Source organism: Aplidium turbinatum, chromosome 13 (genome assembly GCF_918807975.1).
Source record: "Aplidium turbinatum chromosome 13, kaAplTurb1.1, whole genome shotgun sequence".
Classification (NCBI taxonomy): Eukaryota; Metazoa; Chordata; class Ascidiacea; order Aplousobranchia; family Polyclinidae; genus Aplidium; species Aplidium turbinatum.
The window spans coordinates 5,033,223-5,048,656 of NC_137484.1; the positions used below are offsets into that span (position 1 = coordinate 5,033,223).

At 38.9% G+C, this 15,434-nt stretch overlaps 1 protein-coding gene across 1 annotated transcript in view; it reads left to right on the plus strand.

Moving 5' to 3' along the window:
- The window catches only part of LOC145782560 (dedicator of cytokinesis protein 1-like), a 48,471-nt gene that overhangs the window by 10,497 nt on the left and 22,540 nt on the right, over positions 1 to 15,434 (plus strand). Inside the window, exons 11-22 of the mRNA XM_082594366.1 lie at positions 2,270 to 2,417; positions 3,451 to 3,533; positions 3,910 to 4,073; positions 5,496 to 5,582; positions 5,860 to 5,958; positions 6,724 to 6,900; positions 7,291 to 7,507; positions 8,550 to 8,647; positions 9,333 to 9,410; positions 10,155 to 10,255; positions 10,759 to 10,899; positions 11,607 to 11,706. Of these exons, the coding sequence (XP_082450492.1) occupies positions 2,270 to 2,417; positions 3,451 to 3,533; positions 3,910 to 4,073; positions 5,496 to 5,582; positions 5,860 to 5,958; positions 6,724 to 6,900; positions 7,291 to 7,507; positions 8,550 to 8,647; positions 9,333 to 9,410; positions 10,155 to 10,255; positions 10,759 to 10,899; positions 11,607 to 11,706 (1,493 nt within the window). The remainder of the gene's footprint in view (positions 1 to 2,269; positions 2,418 to 3,450; positions 3,534 to 3,909; positions 4,074 to 5,495; positions 5,583 to 5,859; positions 5,959 to 6,723; positions 6,901 to 7,290; positions 7,508 to 8,549; positions 8,648 to 9,332; positions 9,411 to 10,154; positions 10,256 to 10,758; positions 10,900 to 11,606; positions 11,707 to 15,434) is intronic.

The window sequence follows — 15,434 nt, forward strand, 5'->3', positions numbered from 1 at the left end:
CTGCCACTTTTCTACATTTAAACAAACCTTATCTACAGTGTGTACCAAAAAAATAAACGCATCTCTCGATTCGCATTAACTGATCTATTTTCTTGATTCTGCTTCAAAGGCACCAAACCCAATATGTTAGCAAGTGCAACAATAACTTCTGTTCATTTTTTATTTACGAGAACATGTAAGTTGAGTACTGAGCACACAAAAAAGTAGATACATTTTTGGTACACACTGTATGAAACCATTTACACTACTACAGTACTACAATGTTCAATGCATTCCTTTGGTGCTTTTCTACACCAAAATTTTGAAATATCAGTTTGAAAACAAACATTTCAAACGCTACCATAACACAAAAAGCACATAATCACATCAAAAACGAACAACAAGATTGAAATTTATTGCAGCAACATTCAGGGCTGTGGAGCTGGAGCCAAGCATTTTCTCTGGAGCTGGAGCCTTTTTTTTAAATCATAGACATAACTCAGCAACAACACTACATTTAACATTATAAAAAAGCGAACGTTTTCGGCTAGTCATACAGCCCTTTTCAAGCCTATAAGAAAATACATATTAAAAGAAATGCTAAAGAATCATATAGTATCACAGCAAAAATATGGTCAAATCTAAACATTTGAGAAACTGCCTTGCTCACACAAAATGGTAACTGAAAATTACACAGCACAACGGGTCAAGTATTTGAGAAGTAAAAATTAATTAATTGTTCGGAAAAGGGTATTTCTGCGTATTTCTGCCTGATTTCTTTTAACTATTAGTTTCAGAGACTAATGAGTACTGAGTAACTCATTCTAAGTCACAAAACGGCTGGGATGAGAAGCTGCACATCCAGGCAACAGCTCTTCATGTTTGTCAATTTTGAGTGGCCTGTTTGAGTTGACTACCTAGTACCTACCAGCAAGCAGTGCTGAACCAATGGACCATGTCACCGACAATCTTTAAACTAAACAGTTCAATATGTTATTCCTTATAACATTGAAGCAAGGCTAAAGTATCTTTGGGCTTGCTAATGAGATTAATTATTGAACTTGCAATTATAATGCAAGTCGACCCCCAGCGTTTTCATAAAGCTGACTAGGTCACTTTTGGGGCCCTTGCAGCCACTGTTTGGGGCCCTTCCAGCCCCATAGCACTTTGAACCCCAGGTTAGTGATCACTGTGGCACACTTTTTTATATATCTAACTTTTAATGTTACTTATACTAACTGCAAAAAGCTTCAAAGTCCTTTTTAGTGGTTAAAATTCTCCTCCCCAGTACCATGATTTTACACCAAATTTCTTTCTTGAGTTGGGATCTTGAATTGTTGGAGTAGGAAAACAAAATTTGAGATTAGCTTAATTCTCGACAAAAAAAATTGGTTTCACTGGAAAATTTGAAAAAAGTTTTAAAACGGTATACCGTAGTGGCCAGTTCCATTCTCTCGGCCGCCTTTCCTGCAGCAATTATGCTTATGCCTACACAATTTATCACACCCTAGGTAGAGGTAAGCGGTGTTTATCAACAACCAGCTTATGCTGGGAGTCTAACCAGGTTTGCATTAATGAAAAGCCAACGCCTTATCTGCTGCGCCATCCCGCCACCATTCGCACATTAATATGGCTTTAAGGTAATAGTGATGATTAATAGTATGCGTTGTAAGAATATTATGTGCTTCGATTTTTAAAGCCTGAATGTCTATTAGTAGATTCACATGAATCAATTAAGTAATTTGTTAAAATCGCTTATTAGCCTACTTAACCAATAAAGTTTACGTTACCTTGTGAACAGTCTCATTCGGTATTTACAATAAAATTTCGTTACTTAAAAACTCACCATCAGACGAATCATCAGTGCAAATCGTGGCCTAAGAAAATGGCACAAATGTATCACGCAGCAGTTTGGATGATGGCGATTGATGATAATTTGCCATCGGACAAAGTAGACATTCGTTGGCGTCCAACCCTCGCAATGTGGGAAACAAGAGACGTCATATGGAGAGATAGATAGTTTTCTATTATAAGAATGGTTACTATTGTATTACCATCTAAAAAATAAACAATTTTATTCTAACTTTGTTTCGGTTGAATGGCTTGGTCTTAATTGCGTGATGAACGGAACAAATGTACGGTTTTTCTTGTAAAAGCGCATTGACAACAGCATTTGAAGCATTACGCCCCAGTCTGTAGATGTTGAATCAATGTAAAACACGACTGATTTTCTGTCCGGTGCGGTGATGCCTTGTGTTATGACATCATCACATGACGTCATTGCCACCAGGACGCATGGAGCTGAAGGACACGGACAACAAGAAGATGACGTTGAACCTTCGTCGCGCATTCGGAGCAGCAGTGATGGACATCACAGGGATTCTCAGGCGTACCGAGGACAACAATGAGGATAAGCAACATTTCATACCCTTCGTGCAGTGAGTACTCATCGGTGCAACATTTCATACCCTTCGTGCAGTGAGTACTCATCAGTGCAACATTTCATACCCTTCGTGCAGTGAGTACTCATCGGTGCAACATTTCATACCCTTCGTGCAGTGAGTACTCATCGGTGCAACATTTCATACCCTTTGTGCAGTGAGTACTCATCGGTGCAACATTTCATACTCTTCGTGCAGTGAGTACTCATCGGTGCAACATTTCATACCCTTCGTGCAGTGAGTACTCATCGGTGCAACATTTCATACCCTTCGTGCAGTGAGTACTCATCGGTGCAACATTTCATACCCTTCGTGCAGTGAGTACTCATCGGTGCAACATTTCTTACCCTTCGTGCAGTGAGTACTCATCGGTGCAACATTTCATACCCTTCGTGCAGTGAGTACTCATCGGTGCAACATTTCATACCCTTCGTGCAGTGAGTACTCATCGGTGCAACATTTCATACCCTTCGTGCAGTGAGTACTCATCGGTGCAACATTTCATACCCTTCGTGCAGTGAGTACTCATCGGTGCAACATTTCATACCCTTTGTGCAGTGAGTACTCATCGGTGGTAGGTTGAAATAACAAAGAAAAGTTGTCTTTTTACGTCGTTACAACGTTGCCAGACGTTGTAACAATATCGAAAGTCAACTTTTTCTTGGAAATCAAGTGCATAAATGCGTTTTAACCCGAAGAACAAAATTAAAATTGAAAGAATGTTCAAAAAAATTTAAAGCAATTGAAAGAGCGTGTACAAAGAATAAGATCCCAGTGAACTACGTGGCTTGTTTCAACTACAATGTTCAAAGACACTTGTGGTACCATCGGTGTGGTCATACCCATCGCATATCGCTTACATGATGACAACTAGTTTATCTTGCAAGCGAAGGAATGAAGCGTCGGTGGCAGATAGCTGTGCAGAATCATTGAGAGTATGTTTAAAGTTAAAAGGACGCTTGTTCAGTTAGAACATTTGAAATTGTCTTTCTGTTTTGCTGCAACAATAACTGACTTCACCAAACTTCAGGGTGTCAGGAGAGAATGAAAGTCTCCACCAGACCATAGTGAGGGCCATCGCCAGTCGTGGGGAGATCAACCACAAAGGGCAAGGTTTGTGAAATATGCTGATTTAAGTTCTGTCAATTCATTGCTCACTAGTCTGTAAGCCTCCATTCATTTGTATGATCTTAATAATGTGACTTATTTTCCTTTCGTGCCACATTGTGAAAAAGCTAGAGTTTAAAGGCGATATCTTTCGCATGCTATAAAAACTACCTTTTGTTCAAATCAGCTCCACGGCCATCTTGCAATGTGGATTACCCCGTTGCTTGGTTGGCCTTCAATAGCTTTATGGAGCTTTCTGTCACTTAAATGCTCAAAAACTATTGTTGTGAAATCTATCGTAATGTTATAGATTTTTGTTCATTTTTAAAAATATCTATGCTTAACCTATTGATGCACCTTACAAATGTGCTTTTACTTCCAGGCTTATGGGTGTCCATGAAGATGTTGGATGGAGATCTGAAGACGATCCGTCGTGACTTCCAGCATCTGGTGGACAGATCCTCAGCGGTGGTGAGGAAGATGGGTTTCCCTGAGATCATAATGCCCGATGACGTACGGAATGACCTATACGTCACTATTGTTCAAGTAGGTCTTCTGAGTGCACTCTGTTTAGTATTTGTTATATAATTTTCTAACGGTCTGACTGTCTGTACTGTGTTATCACCAAGCGGTTCCACCACAAACAATACGTCATGTTTGTGAGGAAGTCTACAAAAGATTCCAGATGATTACGAGGTGTTCTTGTTTTGATATAATTAATGTGCAAGACGTTTAAGGCTGGTGGCCACTGGCCACACTTGTACGCATACAACATAAGTGCGTTAGTGCCAGCACCAGTTGGAGGCTGTCGATTAGACTATTTGAGTAATATCGACTTAAACGCACTGTATTTTACAGTGATAGAATTGCTGTGATAGAAGTCTAATTTTAACCGATTTGAAATGCATCTTTTGGTGAGTTCTATCAACAAAAGCAAACAACATTTCGAATTAGGAACCCAATTTTGTTCAGAGCTTTTGTCATTACAAGTGTTAATAAATGCTTATTCAAACAGACAATCAACAAATCATGTAGAGTTGGTTGTAATCCAATCAACTTAGAGTTCATTGTATTTTGATTCCGTCTGCTTCTACAAATGCTTCCTGTCAGGAAGTGGCGCGTTGCGTCGTGGACCTTGACGTTTGTGCTGAACACTGTTGCGTTCATTAAACTTTATCAAACATCTAATTAACGTAAAAATTCAGCTTGAAGACTGCAACGATTTTGACTATTTGCACCATGCACCAGCAATCCGGAAGCTGGTTCTTTAGTTAATCTAAGCTGGCGTTCAATGAAGTTTTTTAACTGAGTTATCAGTAAGGCATTAATACTTTATTATCAAAATTAATACTTTATTATAAAAGAATATTCGCAATCTTGCTTGTTTTGAACTTTACGAAACACTTGGTACTTATCATTATCGTACATCCTTAAATGCTCTAAAATATTTGTCCAAGTGAAGAGTTGTATGACTTCAGACCATGGCGATCTGTATACACAGGCCTTGACAACGTAGGAACTGGAGGGCTGACTGAAGGCCGATGTATTTTCAATTTTGAAGTGTAAGCTAAATTCACTTTATATTCCTTTTAAATGATAATTTAAACAGTTTAAATTGCCAAAGTGTGATCACTGAATCCCAAATCACTGCAAAACTCCTAAAATTATGTTGACAAAATGACAATATTTTCCGAAATACTGGTGTTGCCAGACGCTTTTTGGATTTCCAGTACAAGTGCCAAAATCTATTCCGTTATTTGAATGGTAAAAACAGCACAAAAGTAACTCAAGCTCTCACAAAATATAGACAGAGACTCTATTTATCAACTAATACTCAAACTATCAACTTATACTCGCGATTTTGGCTACTAACAGATCGGCCTTCAGTCAAATTTTAAGCTGCGCGTTGCCATGGCCTGTGTATAAAGGTCGCCATGCTTCAGACCTAACCACCTGTATGTTGCGCAGGGCGAGTTCGATCGCGGTGGCAAGGCGTCCCAGAAGAACGTGGAAGTGACCATGTGTGTTTGCAACGACAAAGGTGCAATGATACCGGTAGGAAGCATTATAACAGTTACCGAACGATTTTTAACGTCGAAACGACCAAAGCCTTTTATGCTTTTTTAGTTTGTACCTCTCATACTTTTTCATGAGACTTTCAATACACAAATCGCATTACGGTCATTGATACGTTATTTTATATGTTAAGAGAGGTAAACAAATGTACATTTGATAAGAAGTTTTGGTCAACGCTGCATGTCGCCTCTTTAGGAAGCTAATCTTTATTCACCATGCCTCCTAAATTTTCTCATCAACCCTTCATTCTCATCAGATCGTCGTCAGCATGGGTTCTGGGGAAGACCCCGAAAACCAATACCGGTCGCACATCTACTACCAGAACAAGACCCCAAAGTGGAACGAAACTGTAAAGGTTGGTGCCTCAGACGGTTATAGGTAAATTGTTCGTAAGCAATTGTTCGTAAAACAATTGTTCGTAAACAGTTGTTCGTAAAACAATTGTTCGTAAGCAGTTGTTCGTAAAATTAAATCCCTAAAACAATTCTTCGTAAAGCATTTCTTGGTATACATCAATTCTCAATTGCATGCACGAAGAAATGCTTTATGAAGAATTGTTTTACGAAGAAATAATTTTGTTTTACAAACAATTGTTTACGAACAATTGTTTTACGAACAACTATTTACGAAAAAAACGTTGGACACCGCCTCAGACCCCCCCTGAGCTGATCCACTGTTGCCACCAAGTATCATACAATGAACAATGACATTCGGTGTCGGTCATTCTATATTGTTGCAATTATTTGGATAACTCGTCGCCTTGGATTGTGGTCTGACATTCGACATTTTAAACACTTCTGACATTACTTCACATTATTAATCCACCAATGCGTCACTTACTGGATAAGCATCTGTCTATCGGTGAATATCAATGCGACCATAAATGCACTGGACGCAAATACGTTGCATCGGTTAGGTTGAACAGTGATTGAAGATGTAGCTTACCCTTGTATCATTGTATGGCTACCTACCCCTTCTGTGGCTCAGGCAGCTTTGAAACAAAGTTAATTCCAGCCAGCAAAATTTGTTGTCTGTCTGTTTACATTGCTTCGACGTCTACAAACGTGGAGGAAAAAAAGATAGATTTTGCCAGTTGGGATTTGATTCGTTCATCTTCTAGGTTCAAATCCCGATCGAGGACTTCTACAACGCCCACCTCCGCTTCACATTCCGACACAGATCCACCATGGAGAGCAAGGACAAGGCGGAGCGGGAATTCGGCTTATCCTACGTCAAATTAATGAGGAAGGAAGGAACCACCTTACAAGATGGCGCTCATAACTTGCTCGTCTATAAAGCGAGTATCAGTATAGGCTATTGAATATTTACTTCACAATGTAGATTTTAACGACCTGTTTTAGCCTGATGCTGCGAGTTCGCTGTGGTAATAGCGAATTACACTTGCTGTGCACTTGCAGTGTTATTCGTTATTACCACAACGGACTTGCAGCATCAGGCTAAAACAGGTCGTTAATATGTGTGAAGTAAGCAAGGATAATGCTGCTAAAAGCGAAACTCAATCTATTGAATATTTGACGAGTAATATTAAGATAAACTGAACAGCATCCTAACCAGGAAATAAGTCCTTTTTACAATGATTCAACGTCCCCACAAGTAAATGTAAAAAATAGACTGATTTGCTGTCCTGGATGTTTTCACAACTGAATAATGTTTTTGTCAATTTTAGATTGAAACGCGGCAGATTGAGCCGAACGATTCTAAAAGATATCTCTCGCTTCCCTCGACCAAAGAAGAGATGGAAGTCAATGGGAAAGCGAAGGTCGGTGCTTCCCCCAGTCACCCCCGCCCCCACCACGGCCCAAAAGTGGAGGGCTTTTCCCTGAGTAGCCGAGATTCTTTCCAAATTTCGACACTTGTTTGCTCTACTAAGTTGACCCAAAACAGTAAGAAATGTTCTTTCTATTATAATCTTTGCATGTGAAACATTACATGAGAACGTAATCACTTCCCAAACAGCTTAATGCGTAATTTTTGCATTGACTGAACGCCTGCAGACGTTGGTCAAAAATTACGTCTGCAGGCGTTGAATCAATACAAAAATGGTCGATTTTTCTGTCTGGGATTTTACATTCTAACATTGTTTGACTGTCAGCTTGGTGGTTCCCGTGTTTGCTCGGGTAAGACAGCAACAAATCAGTTCTTTTTTACATTGATTCAACTTCATCTCACGTTGAATCAATGTAAAATGAGCTTGTTTGGTGACTGGAAACATACAAATCGCATGACCGTGTGAGTTTTATTCATTTTTATATTCTTTTGTCATTTATCATTTTAAGTTTAGTTTTGTGAACTGCATGATCTTTTACAGTTTGGGCAAAGCAGACCAGCCATTTCGTAAGAAAGCATTCTTCAATAAGTTCACCCGTAGAACTAGGGTTGTGGAGGGGTGATTATTACCATATTGCATCATGTTGAACATTTAAACTCCATGGTGTGCCTATGTTATAAGAAATGCTACGCCATCATGGTCATGTAAATATAAAATATCTATTAATTAATAATTATATTAGTTTTATCTCGAATGATTTCGTTTTCAGTCTCCCCACTTTTCAGCTAACTCGGCTCGGAGTGAAATCTGACAATGTCCCCACAATGAGCTCGATGTGACTGATTTAGCCGTTTTGCACAAAATATTTATGTTTATTGATGTTGTTTTCACGCAAGGTTAACACCAGAGCTTGTCAAACATTGCTTAGTGCTTGTCCCTTAAAGCAGTGTTATATACATCCAACTTCAATCAGTCCTAATAGCAGTTCTATGATTCTAGAAGGTCTACATTTTCATTAGGGAGTCGATTTAGGTCAATAATGCAGATTGCAGAGATACTCACTGTTGGCCTGACATAGCTCTTGCAGCAACGTATATCTGCAACTAATGCAACTTGATGCGAAAGCAAACATCACCACACATACGATCCTTTTACAGTTGATTTGCTCGGTTTGTTAAAGTGGAAAGCGCAACCTAAAAACTTAGCAAAAAAGCTTCAAGCCCTTGTTAAAGTTGATGGCGAGGAGATTGTTAAGGTTGGTTATAACTCGTCGTGCAGTGTGTTTAATATATTGGATTGTCTTCATCAAATAGTGCACCTCTTGTTATTTGCTTGCTGTGTTGTGGCTTGTTTTTGACCTCACACGAAATACATACATCCTCGGTTATTATTACGTTTATCATTTCCATTTAGTTCATCATTGTCATAACTATTATGTTTTAATTTTTAGTTTTTATGGGATTTTATATTTTCCATTTGACAAGCCATTTGAAGTGAAAAGCTTTTTTGTGTACCAAAAGCAAATATGTTGCTTTCTGAGAGGCCTACGTTGTTCTTGCTATTGCACTTTAACCCCACGTTATCACCAGCGACGACAGAGCGATTTCGAAGTCGTGCAGAGATAGCCGACTTGTTGTGACCTCTTGGAGCAGCACTAAGAAATTGGCTGAACTATTCAAATAAAGATTTCTTAATCTTGAGATGCAAACGTTACAAATTAATTATTATTTCCATTGTGCTTTAGTTTCTTCAATAGATAACTTTCTTCACTTCCAATTCTGATAAATAGTTTTATACCATCATCAGTACTACAACTTAATTTTAAATGAAATAGGTTTTCCTTGCCTCGTGCTTTTATGAATAGACGGTAGGTCTATCCAGGTTTGTATTTCAACTGAAGATAGTAGCTTCCTTCATTAAAGTTTATGTTTAATTCCCAGTTCTTGCAAGACACCTTGGACGCTCTGTTCAACATATTGATGGAGAGTGGACAGGACTCTCTGGTCTTCAACGCGTTGGTATGTAGCAAATTGGAACGCCCCAGACAGCAAATCAGTCGTTTTTTACATTGATTCAACGTCTGCAGACCTTGAATCAATGTAAAAAACGATTGACTTGCTGTCTAGGGCAGATCCACTCGATACTTGTTTAGAATGGTTGTGAATTCGTAGCGCTGAATTTGGATCGTTTTTAATATGACATCTCCTCTACCGCCGTTTCAACGTGGGTGATTCTGTGTGTCTGATGTGCCGTGACGACATATGCTGAGGAATCAGTACCTACCAATGCCAAATACCAATTGTTCGCAAATACTTAACCAGACCAACCATAGGTTGAATCATGACCAAAACAAACCGTTGCTTAAGATAGTAATTGAGTGATTTTAATGCTGACCACCTGTGAACATGCGTGCAATACAACCAGTGAGGGATATTCTGACCGATCTTGCAGCTCGCTATTCACTGTGCCATTGCGATGCATCGTGTCTTTCACTGTTGTGACGTCACTATGCAACAAACAAGCATTACCCGTGAAAGCGATGTTGACTTTTTGTAATTCAATTACTTCATCACCATCCATGTTTTTATTCCCGACCATCAAACAATATCACTTGCCATGGCATAGCAGGGGTCCGGAAAGAAATAGAAGCGACAAAACGCGAACGTTAAAGCGTGCTCGGGAGATAATTGATGTACTAGGTATGCGAGGATTTGGCGTTTCATTTCCATGACAAGACCTTATCATCATCTTTCGACTTTTAGGTTTACATTATCTCCTTGACCGCCGAGAAGAAGTTCTCACACTTTCGTGACGTCTTGGATAGCTATGTCGACCAGCACTTCAGCGCAACTTTAGCTTACGAGTAGGTTCATTTATATTTCAAATTTTGTTTTAAAAAAAAAGAGAGAAATATTTTACAATGAAAAAACTACTATCGTTTTATACATAGATTTTAGTAGACCATACAGAGTAGACCAAAACTTTCTTGGGAAGAACTCGTAAAACGTGACCTTGTAGCCCTGAACAATTGAACATGGACTCTGCCAACCCAATAAATCGCGAGGTGTGGAGGGGAAGACTTTGTTCTCGACAGACAGACAGGCTACACCCTCAACATGAGGATTAATTCATAGCCTGTATAATCAAAATTGGTTGATGATGATGATGATGATTTATCGTCATAAGACGTTGGATTAAATGTAAATGGGTAAATATTGTTCAGATGTATTATATTTTCTCCACAACTGATGCTAACATGTACATATATTGTAACCGTAAACACCTTTTGTTTGTCAACCGAAGCAACATTGTTCTGACACAAAGTGCTCATATTTTGTCGCCTCACATGTAGTTTGGATATTGCAGAAAGTTGACCAAGGTTCTCATAAGTTACTTGAAGAAGGCGGAGAAGAACAGTGAAGAGTTTCGAGAACCTTTGCTAAAGGCATTGAAGGCTTTGGAATATTTGTTCAAGTTCATTGTCAAGTCTCGTATTTTGTTTCAACAGTAAGTGTACACTGCTGCAACGTGATAGATGGATACCTTGATTTGTAATCTAGCACTTATCTTGATGTTAATAACGGGTAAAGCAGAAGCAACTATAAATTAAATATACTGTTATGATGTTTCACTGTAACAGTAGCTATTAAACAACGTGATATTATGTTGTTTTATTGGCTGCTTTGAGAAAGTTTTGAAGATTCGCATCAACGAATCGCTTGTATCTCCAAGCAAGCTTGTACCTCCCTTGTGGTAAAAGTTGGAAGTATCGTTTTTACTTTAAGTTTTGATTGGAATTTCACGTGGAGTTTGAGGTTTTATATTTTCTGTTCAAAAAAGCTTTCCATAGGTCGTTGATCTGACACGTCATTGCGTAATTGACGTCATAACGTAGTCACGAACATCAAGAACCACCACACAATGAAGTTTGTGCAGTTGCTACTCAGGCAGCAAAATTCGTCGTTTTTACATTGATTCAACGTCTGCAGACGTTGAATCAATATAAAAATGACAGATTTACTGTCTGGGTACTGGCTAGTCCGGTCTATTGCATCCTCCGTTGCAGCATGATATTTCTAACATTTGTTTCGCAATCATAAGACCTTGTTTTATCTATGGCACTTCGGTGAACCCCACTGGAAAAACGCTGTTTCGCGTTCATTGTGCGCACAGTTTTGTTGAACAACCATTTGACAACACATCTTGTCATGAAGATTCGACGACAAAGAGGCCCAGTCGTTTGAAGAAGGGATTCGAGATATCTTCAAATCAATCAACAATCTAATGTCCATATCTGCTGACCCAGCATTGCAGGTATATATTGTTGCTTCCTCATTTTGAGTGTGGCCCAATGCTCAAACCCAATAAAGAGAAGCAATTGTATTAACGATACATATGCCTTAGGGTGTTTCATTTTTTCACCATTTTTGAAATTCAAAATGCCTGGGGTCCCATCTGGTGGTATTTGGGGAAAAAAGTTTATACCCCAAATTTTTTTTCAATTATGACGTCATATTGAGGTGGTCCACGAGGTTTGAAATTTTTGGGCCTCAAAATCTCGAAATTTGGCCGTATCTCCGGAACCGCTCATCATAGATCGACAAAATTAGTATCAAAATGCGCAGAAGGGTCGGTTTCCTATACCTGATGTAGAAAATATTAAGGTCTATCTGCTTCAGAAAAAAAGTTATTTTAAAAAATCTGATTTTCGGTCTATTTTCTCCTGATGAACAGAGATCAGGTGATCAAGATAAAAGTTTTTCTGTATTTTTCCACTCTTGAAAGCTGTTATTGCGTAATAATAGTTGGTGTTAAGGTTTCAGTACTGCGATTGTCTAGTCTTGCTACCTGGTTAAGCAAAGCCCCATCTTGCATTGCTCCGGACCCTTCTTGGCGCCGTCCACAAAAGAAATGACATGGGAAAGATCTGATATATATTAGGGTGTTTCATTTTTTCACCATTTTTGAAATTCAAAATGCCTGGGGTCCCATCTGGTGGTATTTGGGGAAAAAAGTTTACACCCCAATTTTTTTTCAATTATGACGTCATATTGAGGTGGTCCACGAGGTTTGAAATTTTTGGTCCTCAAAATCACGAAATTTGGCCGTATCTCCGGAACCACTCATCATAGATCGACAAAATTAGTATCAAAATGCGCAGAAGGGTCGGTTTCCTATACCTGATGTAGAGAATATTAAGGTCTATCTGCTTCAGAAAAAAAGTTATTTCAAAAAATCTGATTTTCGGTCTATTTTCTCCTGATGAACAGAGATCAGGTGATCAAGATAAAAGTTTTTCTGTATTTTTCCACTCTTGGAAGCTGCTATTGCGTAATAATAGTTGGTGTTGAGGTTTCAGTACTGGGCTTGTCTAGTCTTGCTATCTGGTTAAGCAAAGGCCCATTTTGCATTGCTCCAGGACCTTTCTTGGCGCCGTCCACAAAAGAAATGACATGGGAAAGATATATTTCGTTTATGTGGAACATGCATTCAAGGGTATGAATATCATGCCAACTTCATCATTAAAATAATTGACCAATCGAGTATTGGCTCCGGGCTTTTTTCCTCTGTTGAGAGCAGTCGTATCAGCCATGACTGAATATACTTGGGATAAGTGAACTCTGCAAGCCTCCTGGATGATGGTGCCAAATATCAGTTCTGCAGTGACCGACACACTTTTGGGAAAAGATTTAACAGCAAGCACACTTTAGTGCTTCATGCCATTATCATCAACAAGTTGGTCCAAGAAAACGTATCGATTTATTTTATCGACAACGCGCCCATCATAACATAACTGCATGGCAGAAGCTGAGTAGAGAAGGTTCTCACTTGCCATCAGAGATTTTTCTCTCGTTTTTTGTCGTTGACGGTATACTGTCGAAGGTGATGCAGTTACTTGATCTTTTCCAAGAAACAACCTCATAAGATCTGACTGCTGGCGTACCGAAGTCATCCTACGATCAGCAAGTACATAACTTCTATCATTTAAGGAAAAAGAATGTACTTTCTAGTAGCCTACACTTTTCCCCAAACAGCTGGTTTCAGAGGCTCGTATTCCTTATCATCTTCCCAATTCAAATTCCCATCAGAGTCACTTTCGCTACTGTGTAGACACCTAACTACCGGTACTTCATTTCTTTTTCTCTGTTTCAAACATAGTAGTGCCGATGCTTTGCAGATTGCATGCCAGAAGTGCTAGGTTTCTCTGTTTGCTAAGCACTGGAAGACCAGCTTTGTTCCCTATGCCAACTACATCTTTCAGCAGTTCATCCTCTGGTTCATCTTTGAAATGGGGAATTTTTTTCAAAAAATTAGGATTAGTTTCGGCTACTTTCTTCCTCAAGTAAAACTAGTGACTGACTATATCTGAATTAAGGGGAAGCACATTTCTCACCAATTCCTTGAAGTTTTGCATCGACTTATTAATACCTGACCTTAATGCCATGATGACACTTATTCTAAAGCAGGTGAGCACTGAGCAGCATACCTCTCCTCAATGGTTACATTACGGTAATATTATATGATAATAGTAATACTTTCAAATTACCATTTCATCTCTTGCAAAACGAACAAGGACTATTATTACGCAATAGCAGCTTCCAAGATGGAAAAATACAGAAAAACTTATTATCTTGATCACCTGATCTCTGCTCATCAGAAGAAAATAGACCGAAAATCAGATTTTTTGAATTAACTTTTTTTCTGAAGCAGATAGACCTTAATATTCTCTACATCAGGTATAGGAAACCGACTCTTCTGCGCATTTTGATGCTAATTTTGTCAATCTATGATGAGTGGTTCCGGAGATACGGCCAAATTTCGTGATTTTGAGGCCCAAAAATTTCAAACCTCGTGGACCACCTCAATATGACGTCATATTTGAAAAAAAGTTGGGGTGTAAACTTTTTTCCCCAAATACCACCAGATGGGACCCCAGGCATTTTGAATTTCAAAAATGGTGAAAAAATGAAACACCCTAATATATATATTTCGTTTATGTGGAACATGCATTATATCATAGGGTATGAATATCATGACCAACTTCACCAATAAAATAATTGACCAGTCGAGTATTGACTCCGGACTTTTTTCCTGTGTTGAGAGCAGTCGTATCAGCCATGACTGAATATACTTGAGATAGGTGAACTCTGCAAGCCTACTGGATGATGGTGCCAAAAATCAGTTCTGCAGTGACCGACACATTTTTGGGAAAAGATTTAACAGCAAGCACACTTTCGTGTTTTATACCATTATTATCATCACCAAGTTGACCCAAGAAAACGTATCTATCTATTTTATCGACAACGCGCCAATCATAACATAACTGCATGGCAGAAGCTGAGTTGAGAAGGTTCTCACTTTCCATCAGAGATTTTTCTCTCGTTTTTTGTTGTTGGCGGTATACTGTCGAAGGTGGTGCAGCATTGCAGCTACTTGATCTTTTCCAAGAACCGACCTCATAAGATCTGACTGCTGGCGTACCGAAGTCATCCTACGATCAGCAAGTACACAACTTCTATCATTTATGGAAAAAGAATGTACTTTCTTGTACACTTTTCCTCAAACAGCTGGTTTCAGAGGCTTGTATTCCTTATCATCTTCCCAATTCATGTCACCATCAGAGTCGCTTTCGCTACTGTGTAGACATCTAACTACTTCATGTATTTTTCTCTGTTTCAAACATAGTAGTGCCGATGCTTTGGCAGATTGTATGCCAGAAGTGCTAGGTTTCTCTGTTTGCTAAGCACTGGAAGACCAGCTTTGTTCCATATGCCAACTACATCTTTCAGCAGTTCATCTTTTAAATCTTTGAAATGGGGTATTTTGTTCAAAAACTTAGGATTAGTTTCGGCTACTTTCTTCCTCAAGTAAAAATAGTGACTGACTATATCTGAATTAAGGGGAAGCACATTTCTCTCCAATTCCTTGAAGTTTTGCATCGACTTACTAATACCTGACCTTTATGCCATAATGACACTTAATCTAAAGCAGGTCAGCAGCATACCTCTTCTTCAACGGTTACATTAATATTATAATAGTAA